General features: G+C 33.5%; 1 protein-coding gene across 1 annotated transcript in view; it reads right to left on the bottom strand.

Moving 5' to 3' along the window:
- Window positions 1-12,809: 12,809 nt before the first annotated feature.
- Window positions 12,810-18,197, bottom strand: part of LOC116033041 (NF-X1-type zinc finger protein NFXL1) — a 7,525-nt gene continuing 2,137 nt past the window's right edge. The window contains exon 3 of the mRNA XM_031275799.1: window positions 12,810-16,394. Within this exon, the coding sequence (XP_031131659.1) occupies window positions 13,252-16,394 (3,143 nt within the window). The 3' untranslated portion in view covers window positions 12,810-13,251. The remainder of the gene's footprint in view (window positions 16,395-18,197) is intronic.

Consider the following 18,197-nt stretch of genomic DNA (forward strand, 5'->3'; position numbering starts at 1 on the left):
TTTTTTTTTTTTTTTTTTTTTTTTTTTTTTTTTTTTTTTTTTTTTTTTTTTTTTTTTTTTTGTTTTGTTTTGTTCTGTTTTTTTTTTGGTATAAAGGGCATGTTAGCTGGCGTTTTTTTCTTTGGTCGCATACTCATTTGTGTTTTTTTTTGCAACATGTTCTCATTTGTGGTTAGAAATTGAGATAAGTGGCCGAACAATCGATTAATTGACATTCGCACGTCTTCTTTTAGTAGCACTTTCTCCAAAGTTCTCCGCCTTGAACTTCAAAAATGTTATGAATTATCACCTATGCTCCCATTAATTATATCTATAACATTACCAATTCTTATTCTATGAACCATGGTTGATATTGCATTGTGCAGTGAATTTTGATATAAAAATTTTACAGTTTTAATTAATATATTTTGTACCTACAGTTAATATTTTTTTTTATATATGTAAACAAATAACTTGATATTTGCTGACACATAATATGATAATTACAAGTACAAAAACTGATCAACTATTTGTATAGAATGTGTCAACTACAGATACAGAATAATTATTGACACATAATATAATAGCTAGAGGTACAGAACCTGTCAACTACAAGTACATAATATGTCAATTACAGATAGGGAATCTGAAAGTTATTTTTGAACTAGGGTCTACAATGCAAGATATACCCTAGTCCATTGTATAATTTGCCTAACATTACCTCCATCAAACGTAACCCATCCTCAGGGAAATCACAAATTATGCTATAGACCCGGGTCCATGTTTACAATTTTAGAACTCTATGTTCACAATTTTAGAACTCTACATTCACAATTTTAGATCTCAATATACAAAATTACATTACTCAATTAACAATTTTTTAACTTTATATTCACAATTTTGTTATATAGATTCAAAATTTGTGTTATACCTTTTAAATATAGAGTTATGAAATTATGAATATCTAGTTATGTAATTGTGAACATAAAATTCTAAAGTTGTAAACATGAATTTGGACCCACCTTGTAAAGTGGACCAGGGTCCATGGCATAACAAACTGTAGGAATATTCTATTCCTATGTAAAATATCATTGTGCTTGTTGAGAAATATGATTATAATCATTAGAAGCACTTAGATCTATTGTCATTTTGTAACACAAATTGTTTTACACTATTAGAAATTGAATTATCTTGAGCATGAGTCATTATAGAGAGATGCTTTTTCCTTCAAATTAAAAACTTAACACAAAGTATACTTCTGGTGATTTTTGATCGATGATTTGATTAGATGAATCAAAATTGATAATAATTAAATAGTTATGAACTTAAATTGATGACATTGATAGTTGTAGACCTAAATTAAGAATACCTCAATACTTATATGATTGGAAATGGTAATTTCTCTTTATTTATTGTACTTATATGCTTTATATAAGAGGGGTAATGGAAATAATTATTGTGTTTTGATCATTGATTGAATGTTATTTAATTATTCTTTTTTATTTTTAATCACTATAGAGGTAAATAGTCTCACAATCAGCTCATTGATTGAACGTGCTCCAGTCATGACTTTTAAGTAATGCGACGAACTAACTACGCTCTTTAATTATTCTTTGAGAAGTCATTTAGATGATTTGTATTTGAAATGATAATGGAAAAGATAAATTAGAGTAGTCTGGTATGAACAATGTAATTTAGGGTGGGTTTGAAATTTTGAAAAATGTTTTGTGGAATGTTATTAATGTAAAAGTATTCACTTTATTTTTTATTAGTATTACATTTTTCATTATAACTATTACATTTTCATCTTGACCCGACCTTTCTGATGGACATCCGTGAGATAGTCTCACACAAATTTTTGCTATTAAATGGTTGTGAGTTTGAACTCCTTGTAGTATAATTTGGTATTGAGTCTTGAAACTAGATTATCTCAATATACCTCCTTATGGGTATAATGGTGAAATTATGAAGTCCAAGATATTGTCCAGCGAAACTAGAAAACTTGGATTATTCAGAAAAAAAAAATTGAAATATCAATTTGATGTTTTGTGTTATATTTGTTCTACGGAGTATATATATCTTCTTCTTCTTCTTTTCATATCAATTTTATTGTAACATTATTATAAAAATTTCAACAAATTTCAACCGTTTATTCATTGTCTTTAGAATAATGTTATATATGATTTTGTCAATTTAACAATCTAACCCAGTCACATCAACCTGGGAAAGAAAAACAAAACTCCAAAACTGAATTTTCAATCAACAAGCAAAAACGTAAACTAACAAAACAAAAAAGATGAATTGGCAAGTTTGCTTCATCATCTCTTTGCCCCAATAAGCTATTCAATTCAGCATCATATCATATCAGGAGCAGTAAAAGGTTTTTGGAAATGTTTAAAAAAAAAGGTTTTTGGAAATAAATAATTCTCATTAAAATTGATTTAGTGTTAAAATCGATTCTCACCGGAAGTAAAAATAGACATCTCAACCATTTTATTGGTAGGTAATTTTTTTTGAATACAACATAATTATTCATTCTCATTTGGGATATTTATTATTCCCTCTATTTTATTTTGTTTGTTCTGTTTATTATTTATTGTAAACTGTGGGCAAATAAGTGCATGCCGTATATTATGTTGTTAGAGGAATCATCAGATGAAATAAGAAATCGATCTTCTCCTTCTTGATGCTTTGGGAGCCTTGACGCACAGAGTTAGGATTTAGTGCCCCCACATCTTGGGCTCATATGTACCAAAAAAATTATTATGTTATATTCTATCATTTAATATAATAAATATGACTAACATGTAATTTTATCACTCAATTAAAAAAATTTAAAACAGAGGGAGAGAAATTACATGTTGAGACAAGAGACTTGAATGATAAAATTGTATGTTAGCACCCCAGGCAAGTTGGTCAGGTTGTTGGCTTGGTAAACACTATGTTTCAAGTTCGACTTCTCGTAGGAGCAGCCTATTGGCTTTCTTGGTTTGACTTGCTATATGGATAACCTACGACTGACGATATTTTCATCGATGTGAAGAACTAAGAGCATTTCTAGTTGATTTCGGAGCCAAATGTGTGCATTTTGGAATGCGCTGGAAATCTGGCAAGCACACGGGCATCAGCACGCTCATCTTCCGAACATGGGCTACTACACACTTGTTTCCCTTGTTTTCTTTTGATCATTGTAGTCGAGATAGACAGTAGATCCCTTGTTTTCTTTTGATCATTGTAGTCGAGATAGACATTAGATTCTATACGTACTTTCTTTTGATCACTGTTGTCGAGATAGATAGTATATTCCATACTTTTTCATCATTTGTTGAATATTGTAATCAACATTGGAAGGTCAACACTGAATTTTGATGGATCTCAACGCTGCAGTATGTTTACTTCTCAGTGGGTTACCCATCCTGTAAGTCAAACATGCTTAACCACAGAGTCCTGATCTTTGGCTATCTAGTTATCATATCCTACTTAAAATCAATTGGTAATAATTATGTGGACAATAGCCATTTAACCACATCATTCCATGGTAAGCCACAACGCCATATCTCGAATCAAGCAAGGGTTGAACTTGGTCAACCTGGCTGACGCCCAACAAATTTTCTTCTACGGAGTAGCTTTTAATAGATTAGTTTTGCTTTACCTTTATCTCTTGTAGCTTATTGAATATGGCTTCATTTTTTTTGTTGCTTCCTTTACATTAAATATGTGTGAGTAGATCTCTATAGGATCGGACTTGGGTTAGGGTAGCTTCATCTCTCTCTATATACCTCATTCATGATTATTGCATAAAGGGGTGGATTGATTCCAAATTTAGGGTTCTTGATTATTCTCGATCCTTATTTTCTTAATTGAGTTTAATCTCGTGCTATTAATTGATTTCTTAGTTACTATTCTGGACCATCTCTTGTTCCCATTGTTGATTGTTTGTTTAGCTTTCGAGTTGCTTTTTATCTTAGTGCATAGATCTAACAATTGTAATAGTGTGTCATAAATTCAATTTTCCTGCGGAATAATGTTTTCACCCATTTACTTACCATCTCACTGACGGTAAATATGGTTACCGGGTATATTTGATAGTTTGAGTGTAATGGGTAAGTACAGTAGACAAGTGAGTAACAATGCCACAATGTAGATCTGTGTACTTAGTGAGAGTGAGTGATTTGAGTACAATATAGTAGTGTTGTATGTGTATCATAAACAAAGTGTCCCCCCATCATCTTCCCCAAGTCTACTACTTATACTATGGCTGCAACGGCTCTTCCTCTGGTGAGTGTAACGAACTCCCAGTCCTGGTGAGCATGCATCGAGTTCTGGTAATGGTGAGCCGTTGGAGTAATTATCTCATCAATGTGTTATCTTTGTGTAACGGGTGACTGTTTGTTGCCTTCGGGTCAGTGCTGGTGATTCGGATCGGGTGCTGCATGCCCAATTATGTTGTCACTCACTTTCCACTACACCAGGTGCAAAATTAAAAGAATAATGGAATAGGACTAATGTGATAATGTTACAATCGTCGATGACTAAAAGTGAAATTTTTCTAATATTTTTTAAAATGAAAATTTTATACTTTCCCATTAGACAAAATATTACAAAAATTAAATTATAAATAATTGGAGTCAAACTATAATTATTAATCAAATCAGACATATCATACGGTACGAGATATTCATGTAATTTGATAGATCCATCACTATGCATTCAGTTATTACAATCATCATAGTGAGGATGTTTTTAATTTAATATTTTTTTTTGTGGATAGTGTTATTTAAGATGTCAGCCAATTAATTGAAAAAATTTGTGGATAGTGTTATTCAAGATGTCAGCCAATTGATTGCTTGGGTGATAGTGATTGGAACCTTAGCTTGGAGTGCCAAATTGTATATATATGAATAATATGATCATTATTTCACGAAAAATATTAACTGTGTTTTTAAACATATATATATTTTCTTTTTTTTGAATACTCATGACTCTATTACAATGCAGTATCTGTTCATAACTACTTTCTCAAGTTATTAAAGCACAAGAATCAGTATTGCCTCCACTGAGACTCAAACCCACCACCTCCCGTACAAAGGGAAGGGTTTGATGCCACTGGACCACAAGATCCTTGCATATATATTTTCTTCTTAAAATTTGTATTGATCGAATACAAGTGACAGAGAAAAAAAAAGTAAGTCATCTATCTTCGATCAATTAACACATCAGTGAAATCAGATTAGTTGTTGTAAGTGGCTATGCACTTTCATCCCTTAAGCGATGCCCCTAATTGGTATGAAAAAATTAATATGGTCAATACTTTACCCTAAATTAGACTTAAAAGGTGTCTGCCTACCCAAAAAATCTCGTGATCTAACAAAAAAAAAAATAGCACGTAAGCCAGCCATTAGATATTAAAAAATAAAATAACAAGTCTTATTTGCAATCATTATTTCATTGACCATGGTCCACACATTTGTATAAACCATAAATAAATAGTACATTTTTAATATACTAAAAGTATATTATTTGTATACATAAAATACATTATTTAAAAGTACATAATTTTTTTGAAAAAGTACATAATTTTTATATATATTATCAAATCATGTATATTCCGTACATAGATAATGTATATTAAAAATGTATAGTGCATTAATGGTTGACACAATAATTTCTCTCTTAAATGACATCAAAGAAAAGAATGTTAGTCGTGTGCGAATGTTCCATCAAAAGGTGTGGATTCTATGTCGCAGGAAATTGCACTGATTAATTTCTTAAAGCATAATCATTCGACAAGACAAAGTATGAAAGAGACTAGTGCCAAATAATTCAACCTCTACTCAATTATTGATCCATGTTATGGTGCTATTTTTGTTGACATCAAAGTAAAAGGCATCAAAACATTTTCCTGCTTAAATGATTAATTGGAAGTTGCATTGCTAGATATATGTTGAATTTTGGATGCATTTCACATGAATATATCCAAACTTCAAATTTTCAATTTAGAGAATAATTGAGAAATTGAAGCCAAGTTTCAAAGGATAGTGACTAGTGAGGCTTTAATTATTTTGGTTTCCTCTTTTTTTTCTTTTTTTTTTTTTTTTAATACTTAGGCGACTCTAACAACCACCAGTTAGACCCTAATTTTCATGCGCACAGAAAGGATCCAATTCATACATTTCATCATCTTGGACCTTTTTTTTTTCATTCATGTTTCCAGTGGGATTTGAACCCTCACATTGTCGACTTCAGTTGTGACATCAAGTCAGGTAACAAATCGCTATATGAAGTCTCTGGAGCAATTTGAGTTTCTTTCTTGACTTTACTTTTATTTGATGTACCCTCCCCCACAAGGGTGGGGGGGGGGGACAATTTATAAGTTAAAGTTTTGGCTTTTTATTTTTTGAGAAAATTGTAAAATTTCTGCATCACTAAATTGGATTTAACTTTTTACTAGCATTTGATAAGAACAACAGATTTGTCTTACTATGCAACTAAGTAATAATTACACAATGTAGAAATGCCAAAATTAAAGAGACATTGTATCTCATTGTCTTGTGAGAATATGTCTAGGATTAGAATTAGCACGAATTTATCCCTATAAATAGGGACTTTGTGATTTAACCTTGTAACCTATGATCAATCAATAATACACTGAGGTTCATGTACTGTATGTTTTTGTGCAATTTAGTTATTGTATCTTAATTTTATGCAATTTAATTAGTCTATGTACTTTCTATGTACTTTAATTTTTAGAATGTATAATTAATAAAAAAATCATTAACACCATTAAAATTAAGGGTATTAACATCATGATTATCACATCAGATCTTATTTTGTTAATATTTAAAGTAATTAATTTAATCAATAATATATTAATATCAAGCTTTACAATCAAAATATATAAATAATAATTAATACCTCCAAGAAGTTTTAAACCCCTGTCCACTTTTAAAATATTATAATTTCATATATGCACCTCTATTAGGCAATCAATTCGTCACCATTCTGCCAAATTTAGTTAAAGACCATTTTATTATGAGAGCTGAGGTGTAGAAAATTTTATTTTTATTTAAAAATGAAGCTTCATACAAATTAAAATAAATTTAAATTTTAAAAATTAATTTATATTGATGGAAAAAATTAATCATTAATCATAATGATTAAAATTTTAAACTTTCAATTTATTCGTATGTGATAAGTAATTTTTTTTAACAATTATCATATTTAAATTGCATTTTAAAATACCATGTGACATAGTTTATTTAAATAAAAAATAACTGCCAAAATTTTAAACAAATGTATTTTAAAAGGGATAAACTACAAATAAGCCATCCTACTATTGATGTTTAATTCTCTACGTCTTTACGATCTTTAATTAAACTTTTCAAAATATCTACAAATTGATGGTGTAATAAAGGTGGATAAAACACTATATTATTTTAATAAAAGGTCAAAGGTTCAAAACTTATTGAAGGTATATATAAATTATTATTATTATTGTGTAAAGTTTTATATTAGTGATTAAATTACTTTTGTTAAATATAACAAAATAAAATATGACATGTCAGTGATGACCTCAATGCACATAAACAAAGTTAATAAAAATTCACAGGTAGTTTGTCCCTTTCTTAGAGTCTTCTTCCTCTACTTCTTTTGCTCCATTGGTTCCTATATAGGTTAGTGTTCATATATGCACTATATGTGAATTTTGTGGTATTAAAATCATGTAATATTTGAAGATTAATGCAATGTAGGGTATGCTTTTTAGAAAATTTATGATCATACGGATTGGAATATGTAAGGATGATAATGCATGGTTGTTATAGTGGTCATATGCACTATGTGGATCATGTGGGATGCAAATCATGCAATTGTTGAACATTGCAAGGTAGGGTATGCTTTTTGAGAAATTTAAGATCACACAGATTTGGAGTATGAAATTTTAAGATATGGATTGGAATGTAAGAATGATCATGCATGGGTCTGAAGGAGGTGATGTATGTGAAGTATGATTCTATTATTCGAAGGTTACATGCAAATTTATATCTTGTATGATTTCTGAGCTATTATAGCAGAGTATAGTTTACCATAAGAAAAATAATTTATCTATGAAAAAATCATTAATGTTTTGTTGTTTCTTTGTAGTGCTAGTGTAAACTATTGGATAGTGGCTATTGTTCCCCAACCAAAAGAAAGATTGAAAAGGAATGAATGATAGTGCATATATATAATATATATCAAATGCAGTATTTGAAGATCTGAAGTATATAACTTCATAACCTATTGAAGCACAAGAGTCAGTATTGACTCCATTGAGGCTCGAACCCATCACCTTCCATATAAAGAGAAGGGTTTGATGCCACTAGACCACAAGGTCCTTGGCAAGTAACTCTAATTTAAGACTCTATTTAGTAGAACTTGCTTCAATTTGGAGCTTATAACTTATTTTAAATTATAAATAAATCATAAGTTCTGTTTGGTAAAATATGGAGAGATTAAAATAATCGTTTATTTTGAAACGCTATCTCGAATAGAGTTAAAAAAAAAAGATTGACTTTTAACTTATCTTTTTCCCTTTTTATCCTTATTAATTTACAAAAATGACATCATGTACTTTTTATTAATAAAATTCTAATATCTCAGTTATCTTTTTATATCTTTTTACACTTATCAATTTATTCAACAACTAATTTTACCAAATACTTTAATTTCAATTAATTAGCTACTAGCATTTTAGCAAGATGTGTCAAACAAAGTCGAAGAGGATGGAGCTTTGATTAGCTTGTATTTTCTTAAATACTTTACTTGTATAAAATAAAACACTAATAAGGGAACAATTTAACAAATTAAAGTTGCGTTTTTCAAATTTTGAGAAGAGTTATTAATACCTATTTTGGTCCCCTTGAATATTGAGTATTGCTTAATTTAGTCTCGACTTTGAAAATGATCTAATTTGATCCTTTGACTTTAAAAATCAACTCGATTTGGTCCTCCTTTACAAAATTTGTCAAAAGGCTGTTAAATTGAAGGGTAAAATGGTCTGTTGACTATGTTTCACCCCCTTTCTTTGTATTTACTTTCTCTTCTTATGCACCATTGCCAAATCTGAAGGAAGATTAGCAATGCAAATAGCAGTTTCAAGGCCGGACCAAGCTGGAGAAATGGCGATAGTGTTAGTAGTAGCAACACCATATACTCTGCCAAGCTGGCTAAATGTGCAAAAATCGTGTATGCATTCTTCAAGGACAGAGGCAAAAGAATGGCGTGTAACCGATGAAATCCATACATCGAGCTATACTATAACTCCACCGGCTACTTTGACAAGTGTATGTGGAGTGCTGCTTAGTTGAACTATATGCTACTAGGAAATGCATGCTTGGTGGCTGCACTAGTGTCCCTCACCTGCAGTGGCTGGTCTGGGGTCGACAAGAACACAATCTTCTCAAACATTCCACCACTTTACCCCGCGACTCCACCTCTGCCTCCACCATGGAAACCTTGAATAGTGTAGCTAAACTAAACTAACATTTTTTTTTGTGTGTACACAAATGAAATGGTTTTGATATAATGAGACAACAGAACATACATTATTTCTTCATTAGAAAAACAACTTTTCAAATTTGAATTGATTATGAACAGTTTCCTAATACATATGTAGTGCAAGGTTGTTTATTCAGTTAGAGTATTGGAACCAACAGACAAAAATAAAAGGACATGCCAAACTACATACTACTGCAAATGGCAAGAGCTTGGCTCTCCTGTCGCCCATATCAAATCAACAATATTGTAGCTATATATGCCTCTCTAGTTCGATTAACACCTAAAGTGCGCAAGCTTTCCAACAACTTTACTTAGATCCTTTGCAAGGTTTTCAGACGTCGCCCACAACCTCTCTTTATCCACAAACATTATCAAAATAGCAAGTAATTAGCACATTTTAGGTATGGTATGAGGGGATTGTGCAGATTTAGGTGTGAGGCGAGAAAAAGAATATATGCAGCTGCTACAACATGATGCCATATTGTTTGCTCGATATATGAAACATCAATGTTCTTGTCTTTGAATTAGGATAGAGTCGACAATGGATGAGAAAGGGTTTGAAACATAGTCAATTGACAATTTTACCCTTCAATTTAACATCATTTTGACAAATTTTGTAACGAATGACCAAATTGAGTTGATTTTTAAAGTCAAAAGATCAAATTAGGTCAGTTTCAAAGTAAATAACTAAATTAAACAATACTTAATAGTTGAGGAACCAAAATGGATATTAACTCCATATTTGAAAAGCTTTTGACATATTAGTTTAATGTGTAAGTCTCATAATGGATCAACCTTCCGACAAGTTGAAGAACTTGTCTTTACTTCAAATGCTATTCACATTTTTTGTTTTGAAAAGTCAATTTAGAGCGACTCTCATGCAAAATCTTTAAATTATTATAAAAAATATTTGATAAGAACGTAATTTAATTTTTAACTAATCAAAATTTTTTCATTTAGATATTAATCATTATTAGACCATTTGAAAATAATTTACTCATGATGAGTCATTGTAGGAAGGTTCCAATTTCAATTATTATAACACCACACTTTACCCCACATCTCTTACCACTTGACAGTGAAAGTTATCTAACTTTCTTGATCAGCATTCATTTAGCATCTCAGAAGTTTCCCCGGGCCTCAGCTATCTCATTCTTTTTCTGTCTTTTGTATGCTTTTGAACAAACTATATCATGTATCTATTTTATATTAAATCTTTAACAACATGCAATCTATCATGCATGTTTAATAATATTCATCATTTACTATGTTTATAATATTTATTTTATATATTTATAAACCTAAGTCTTAGTGTACATAAACACTAAACTTCAGGTACATCATTCATCTTGTATAATGTTTATAATATTTGATCTAAATAATCGTAAATATTTTAATGTACATAAACAATAAATTACATGTACATTATATATATTTTCATTCACTCTGCAGTATATTCATTATGTTTTTTTCTATAAATTTATCAAAACAAAGTTAACAATGAATAATCATTATACATAATAATATATTATGTATTTTTTTGACAAAATTATACTATTGATAAAATTCAATCTCTAGACCTTCCATAATAACAAGAAACTTATTACCAACCAAGCAACTACAACATTCAATACCAAATATATATAATAATATATTACTATTAAAACATTATATATATATATATATATATATATATATATATATATAGGTAGGCCAAGCCCGTGAGCCAACTAGGGAGGGTCTCTAAAGCACGCCAAACCGAAACTTACCCCTTACGGCCTTACCTAGGTAGGAGGAGGGACGGGCGCATCATGATTGTAATATGCGATGAAGAGTGCGAATAGTTTTAAACCTTGAAATGATATTATTTTGGACTAGTGTCTACCATCCGCAATATAACGATTATTGCTTTTGTCAAAAATAAAACTTTTTCATTGACTTTGTATTTAGTGACTCAAATTGACAACTGGTAATTTTGTTGGATGTTCTACTATGTATACTTCAAAAAAAAAAAAAACCCAAAATGTTAACTATTTCATAATTATAAATATTAGACTGATAAATAAAATTAAAGTAGTATACCAAATCACTCATAAAGCGTTAAATACCAATTATAGGAAAGTCAACTTAAAACAAAAACACAATGTGTTTTTAATACAACTGACCCTATTACATTATAGTATCGGTTAATCTATTACAAAAACACAATGTTTAAACTCCCAAAAAAAATCTTAAAGTTAAACAATTAAACATTCTATAATTTTTCAAACTTAAGGATGTAAAGGTCTTCTACATTTACGAATTCATCTTGACATAATACGATGATTGAAGAATACTAAAGAGTAATACTAGAAAGCAATGGTATAGTAAAAATGGAAAGAAGTAATGAACTAGTCTTTAGGTCTTTTTTTTTTTTTTTTTTTGAAAACACTAGTCTTTAGGTTTTAATTTAATTAATTTAGATATTAAAATTTTGACACATGAATTTTTTTTATTTTTAAATTTAGGCCGAAAATGTATTTGAAATTTTGATTAAGAAATAATTTGAAACTATTTCAATTTTTATTTTTTTTATAAATTAAGAAGCGGTACAAATTTGCTCTTGCAAAAAGTTTACAAGAATTTCAAAAACGAAATGTAATAAAAACTATACAACACTATGCTCTTAATATCATAAATCACTACCAAAGATTTCTCATGATTAGCTACGTGTTAAACCTGAGATATAGATATCACTATGTGCACAAGTAACACAACCAAATGTTAAATTATACTAGTAAATAACATATAAAATAAAACAAAAATTGGTAAGGAATACTTTTTAAAATGTGAGTACCTTATCTGCTTTAATTCTTGTTTGAATCTTACTAAGGACCAAAACAAGGATGTATAAAATTTAATATTATTATGAATACTACTGTACAAGTATTTAAAGGTTTGTAGATCAATTAAGATACATGCCGCAATTTATTTCTTCCAGTAATTTCTTTTATTTCTTCCACTAATTTCAATAACAACATTGAAGGTTTTCAACATTAGAGTTAAAACTTATAAATAATTATGAGGGAAGAATATGTGCAGCCTCAAGCCCCCTTTTTTAGTAAGGGGCTATGGTGTATGCTCCAGTCTTTACAATAACATGCATCTTCTTCAGCCATTTCCTACCCCTAATACTATCAAAAATCATTAGATTCATCAGCTTATAGCAAAAGGAATACCAGTGCTATATAATCCCTCAGTATCACAACAGCAATATATGGTAATGATCAGAGGCAAAATCAAAGCCTCCATAATGAAGAAAAACCAACAATATTAGTATGTTATTGAGAAAGGGGATGCAGACTTGACCAACCCAGTAGTAGATACCAGTGGGCAAGTTAATTCATTAGCCCTGCCTTATTTCTCAAACTCCACGACAATTTACCTTCTCTTCTTTTACACTGTATCCATTTATTCAAGCACAAGAATTTTTCAAACAAAATTCACACGACCTTTAGTGCAACCTTCAAAATGAAAACCGACTTCCATGGGCTGTAAAATATTATTGGAAGCCTATATACAGCACTTTGGCTGAATTTACAAGTATCCTCCTCCTCAAAGGAACAAGGAGACCTTGACAAAAACTTAGTATCAAAACAGATTAGAAGAATATTAAGGATGGATGATCCGTAGAGGAAACATAATGCAGAAATAGATGAGAAGTTGTCTTCATCTTGATGGCCAAAGATAAAATTCTCAATCACAAGCCTCCTCCCAATTATCTACCACATCAGCAGCAGCATTGCCTTCATGCTGTGGTTGCCCCTGCAAATCTGAACTCTGTGCTTCAGTTTCATTATCAGACACTTGATTAGTTGCAGACTTCTTCAAAGAGCCCTTCACCGTGCTAGATGTAGCAGATGAACTTGGAGCGGTTTCAGTGTCTAGAACACTCCACCTGTTGCTTGAAGCAGCAGCTAGAGGAGGGGCTTCCTTCCCCTTCCAAACTCCGGGTTCCATGTTGGAAGAACTATTGGTCCACTCCTCGGAGCCCCCCCATGTAGTTTCCCTCTGGTTTAGCTCCTGGACTACGGCCTGCTTCCACGCGTTATCCTTCAGCATTGGACCTCCACCAGCATCCTTGTTCACACTAGACCCTCCCCAAGCATTAGATGTTGCTGGGGCAACACCAATCTGAGGAACTCCAACAGCACCATAATAAGCAGAACCTTGATCTAATCTCCTCATAGCAGCTGAGGCTCTGGCAGGATCGCTGAACACGGCCAATGCGTTTTTATCATTCAGCCAGACAAGCTCACATTCCCCGCCAAACCTCAGCACCAATGCACTTATATCTGCATCTCTTGGCAAGTCAAAAAGTGCAACAACAAGCCTAGGATCCATGTCTACCAAAGGGTCGAAAATTGCAGGCTGTAACATACTACTGACTGTGCAACCCTTAGCGCCAAGTATACGAGCAGGTGCTTTGGACTTTGGCGTAGCATGTACAACAACAAACCGCTTTGGCTCCCATCCAGCAGCACTGACTGTGAGCTTCCACCTTTCAGCTATCAGTCTAACAGCATCCCGCTTTTCCTTCAGCATTGGGCAAAAGACATGAACTTTTAGGGCATTAACTCCACCTCTGCCCCTACCAAGGACCAAAAACTTGCATCTTTCTTCCACAGAAAACACCCATTTAGAATCACGCCTGAGAAGGTCTGAAAGCACCTCTGAGACACCAGTATTCTCGCCAAAATGAAGTGCATCTGAATTTGAGGAATTGATACCGAAAGCATCAGCTAGAACCTTCTTCTTCTCCATCTTTGCACATTCATCATCACAAATTAGCTTCCTCTGACCAAGTGGAACTTTCTTGCCATTTCCCTCAACAGGTTGAAGTGGCGATGTCAACTTCTGTAATATTGATGCTTCAAAAATACTGTCAGCACTATGTCCACCATTACTGCCCCCCGCATCACATGGAACACTTGCAGTTATCCGACCACAAGAACAAGAAATAGTGACAGGGAATTCACATCTAGTGTCCGGACATGGGGTGGATGGGTGACACAGAGCAGTACATGTGTGTCTACAATCTCTCCGAGGAGCACCACATGTCTGACCACAAGAAGCTCTTGAACCAGCATTGGCCCCTGCAGAAGAATCGCAAGGTGCAGGATGACATGTTCTAGCACATGCATGCAAGCCACACTGCCTGGTCTTGCCACAGAGTTTGTTGCATCTGATGTCCTTCGATCCACAAGGTATATTCCTAAGAACCACATGTCCACCAATGCATTCCTTTGCTATGGGAACCGCACATGGCGGACAGTCCCCAAAGTGGCAGCTGTGAGTGGATGAATGACCACATGGCTGAGGAATTGAGCATGGATACTGGCATGAAGGAGAAGGTGTCCCACATGGCAATGGAGGAGGTATCGAAGTCCTGCCACAAGCACAAGTCAAATCATTGAAAATTGTTTCAAGACAAGGAGGACAATGACCACTGTGACAAAGTGACTCGCAAGAATGCTGTCCACATCTTAGTTTCTTCCCACAAGGCATTGAGCAGAAATGCGGATCCCAATCACCAGTGAGGGAACTATTGGGATTTGAAAGAGGGCAGCAGCGTTCACTGCATCGGTGTCTTCCACAACTCTTCTTCCGCCCACAAGGCCTATCACAAGTAAATATATCATCCTCTGCAAATGTTCTGTAACACTCCACAGTACGAGAAGTTGATCCACACCGACATCGTTGAGTTACAGGCACATGACATGGTGCACAATCACCAGAATGACACACCTTTTCACACCGGTGTACCCCACAACGAAGTGTTTTAGTACAAACTTCTGAACATGTTGGAATTGGATCCAAACAACTGTTTCTAGCTTCTGTTAGGCTAGTTTTTCCACACCAGCATGTCTTGACCTTGATGGGTGATAAGGCACAATCCCCACAAGGGCCTGGATGGCATATTTCATGACAAACATGGTTTCCACAGCTAAGTTTTTTCTCACAATGTGAACTGCAAGAAAACACGCCATTTTCTACTTTGATTTCCCCCTTCACAGCCATGTCACCGCAAAGAACAACCTCAGTTTTCTTTTTGCAGAAACAAGAAGCATTAACAAGAACTTGACAATGGTCACAAGGACCAACATGGCAAATTCGTTCACACTGGTGGCGACCACAAGCAAGAAGCTTGTCACACCGTTGTCCACAGGTAAGAACAGACTTCCTATCAGAGCATCTTGTGGTAATCACCTTCTTTCCACACGGACAGCTTCGTGGGGGAGCAAATGCCTTACAAGGAGGACATGGTCCAGGATGGCACTGCAGGACACAATGATGAGGGCAAAGATCTTCCTTGCTCATGCCAGAACCAGGAACTTCCTTCTCCAATGGCTTCCCACAAGGCTCCCCACAAGAATGTGGTGTTAAATACAAATCGGTCGGCGGGTCCTGCCTTTTCCCACAAAAGCAAATATAGCGGATATCCTTAGAAGAAGTGAGTTGCACATATTGACAACCAGGGCACCGCCAATTAAACCCTTGATTCTTCTCAGCTGATAAGTCAACCGATGTAGGAGCCCTGGCCCATTTCTTGATACAATTCAAGTGAAAGATTGAGTAACAGCTAGAACAAGACCAAATTGATGCAGACCTGCGAACCATATCATAGCAAATCATGCACTCAACTGTTCCTTTCAAGAGCTTCTCCTGAATTTCTTGTACAAGCTGAGGCAAGTTTGGGTCATTTAACTGTTTACTTTCATTGTTATGATCTGGCTCCTTCACCTTCTCTGCCTTGTTTCTTTCACTATTATCCTTATCCCTTCCCATTCCCCTATCTCTCCTTTGATTTGCATATCGAACTGCATTCCTTCGAGGACCTGTATAGCTCCTACTCCGATAGACTTGTGGAACCGATCTATCTTCCAATTCCCTGCCAATCCCAACTGAGCTCAAATTATCAACAGCTACAGCAGGGCTCTCCACAGTGGTTGTCACAGTGGCAGTAGGGGCGGTGGTGGAGGAGGAACCACGTGGAACCCACTCCTGTCTAGCAGTTTGACCAGGATAGTTTCTACCCCGACGGCTATTATCTGACCGGTTACTTTGGACTGGAAAGTTCATATTCTGATCCAAAAACTCCGAACACCCTATATCACTCCCCAGCGCGAGTCTGCTTCTCGAATCCAAAACCCTAGCCCTGTAAAACAGACAGGGAAATGTAGGAATATTCAAAAGAAATTCAAATCGGCAACCAATTTCAATAAATCGAGTTTCTTAAAAAATGAAAAAATTAAATAAATAAATAAATAACAGAGAAACTCCCACAGTCACACCCAACTCCAAAATTAAATTTCTTACAAGCAAACCCTAATTCAACTCCAACACAATCTATCAAACATACTTTCGAATCAAACATTTCTTTCCAAAGAAATACATACATCCACAATCACAATCGCATAGTAAAGAAAGAAATGAAGGAACAAATGAATACCTGATTCCAGAGGAAAATAGTTTAGTAGAATCAGAAGTCATGGGCAAAATTTTTTTGTCCTCGATAGACAAAAATAGGGGTGGGTGTTTCGGTTTCGGTTTTGGAAAAATGAAACCATTCGGTTTAATATTATAGTTCAGTTTCGGTTCAGTATTCTGTTCCTCAAACATTACATAACAAAATAGCAAATCCAAACACACTACAAAACATCACATAAGTTATCAAAATAGCAAATTTCCCAAGTCACTTTTTATTCAAAACATACAGAGCTTTTATGTATATAGATTTTTTATAAAATTTTATGAAGTCAAAAGTAGAACATAATTGGCTATATTGAAGAAAAATTTTACAATTGGTAATTGTCAAAAACTAAAACCACCAAACCAGAACAACTTAACGACTAAAATTACATTTTCTCACTAAATAAACTCTTAGTTGAACAAACCTAAAACCCTAAAAGAGTAAAGTCTAAGCATAGCTCTCAGGTGAGATTTATGAAGATGCAGAATGTAGTACACTTAGCTAGTTAGCTGCACGAAAATGTCAATAACTTCAACAAAATCACCAAAATTGCATTGGTAAAGTGTTTACAGTAAAAAGCACTAGCAAAGAACATAAATAAACACCACCATGACATTAAGGGAAAAAAAAAAAAAAAAAAAAAAAAAAAAGAAACTAGAGCTGACCCTATATGAAGACCTAACGACGACAACACGATTAAATAACTGTCAGCATAATATATCCAGCAAGACCTCTTAACCATATAGAACGCCACAATATAAAGTTTGATCCAAACTGCAGTTTGAATACACTGCCCCCACTTGATAGCTTATGGAATGAGAACATACACTGCAAATTTGAATAACTGCAATGAATTTCCAATGTTTGACACAACACAGCCGTGTGGCCGTGTCGAACACTGGAATTTCAATGTTCAAAAATAAGAAATACTTTCTTTCAACAAAAATAATAAAATCAAAAATTCAATTGCCAAATTCGCTTCAAGGAATCAAGGCAGAAATCAGAAACTAAGCAATCAAATTTTCCAGTCTTATTCGACACTCACGGCTCAAGCAATAAAAAATCAAGAATCAAAAATAAAAAATCAAGTTCAAGCCTCCCACGGCAGAAAATTTCTAAATCAAGCCAGAAATTAGAGGAGAGGAGTGGAGGATACCTTCGTCGACGG

This window comes from Ipomoea triloba, chromosome 10, assembly GCF_003576645.1.
Source record: "Ipomoea triloba cultivar NCNSP0323 chromosome 10, ASM357664v1".
NCBI classification, from domain to species: Eukaryota; Viridiplantae; Streptophyta; class Magnoliopsida; order Solanales; family Convolvulaceae; genus Ipomoea; species Ipomoea triloba.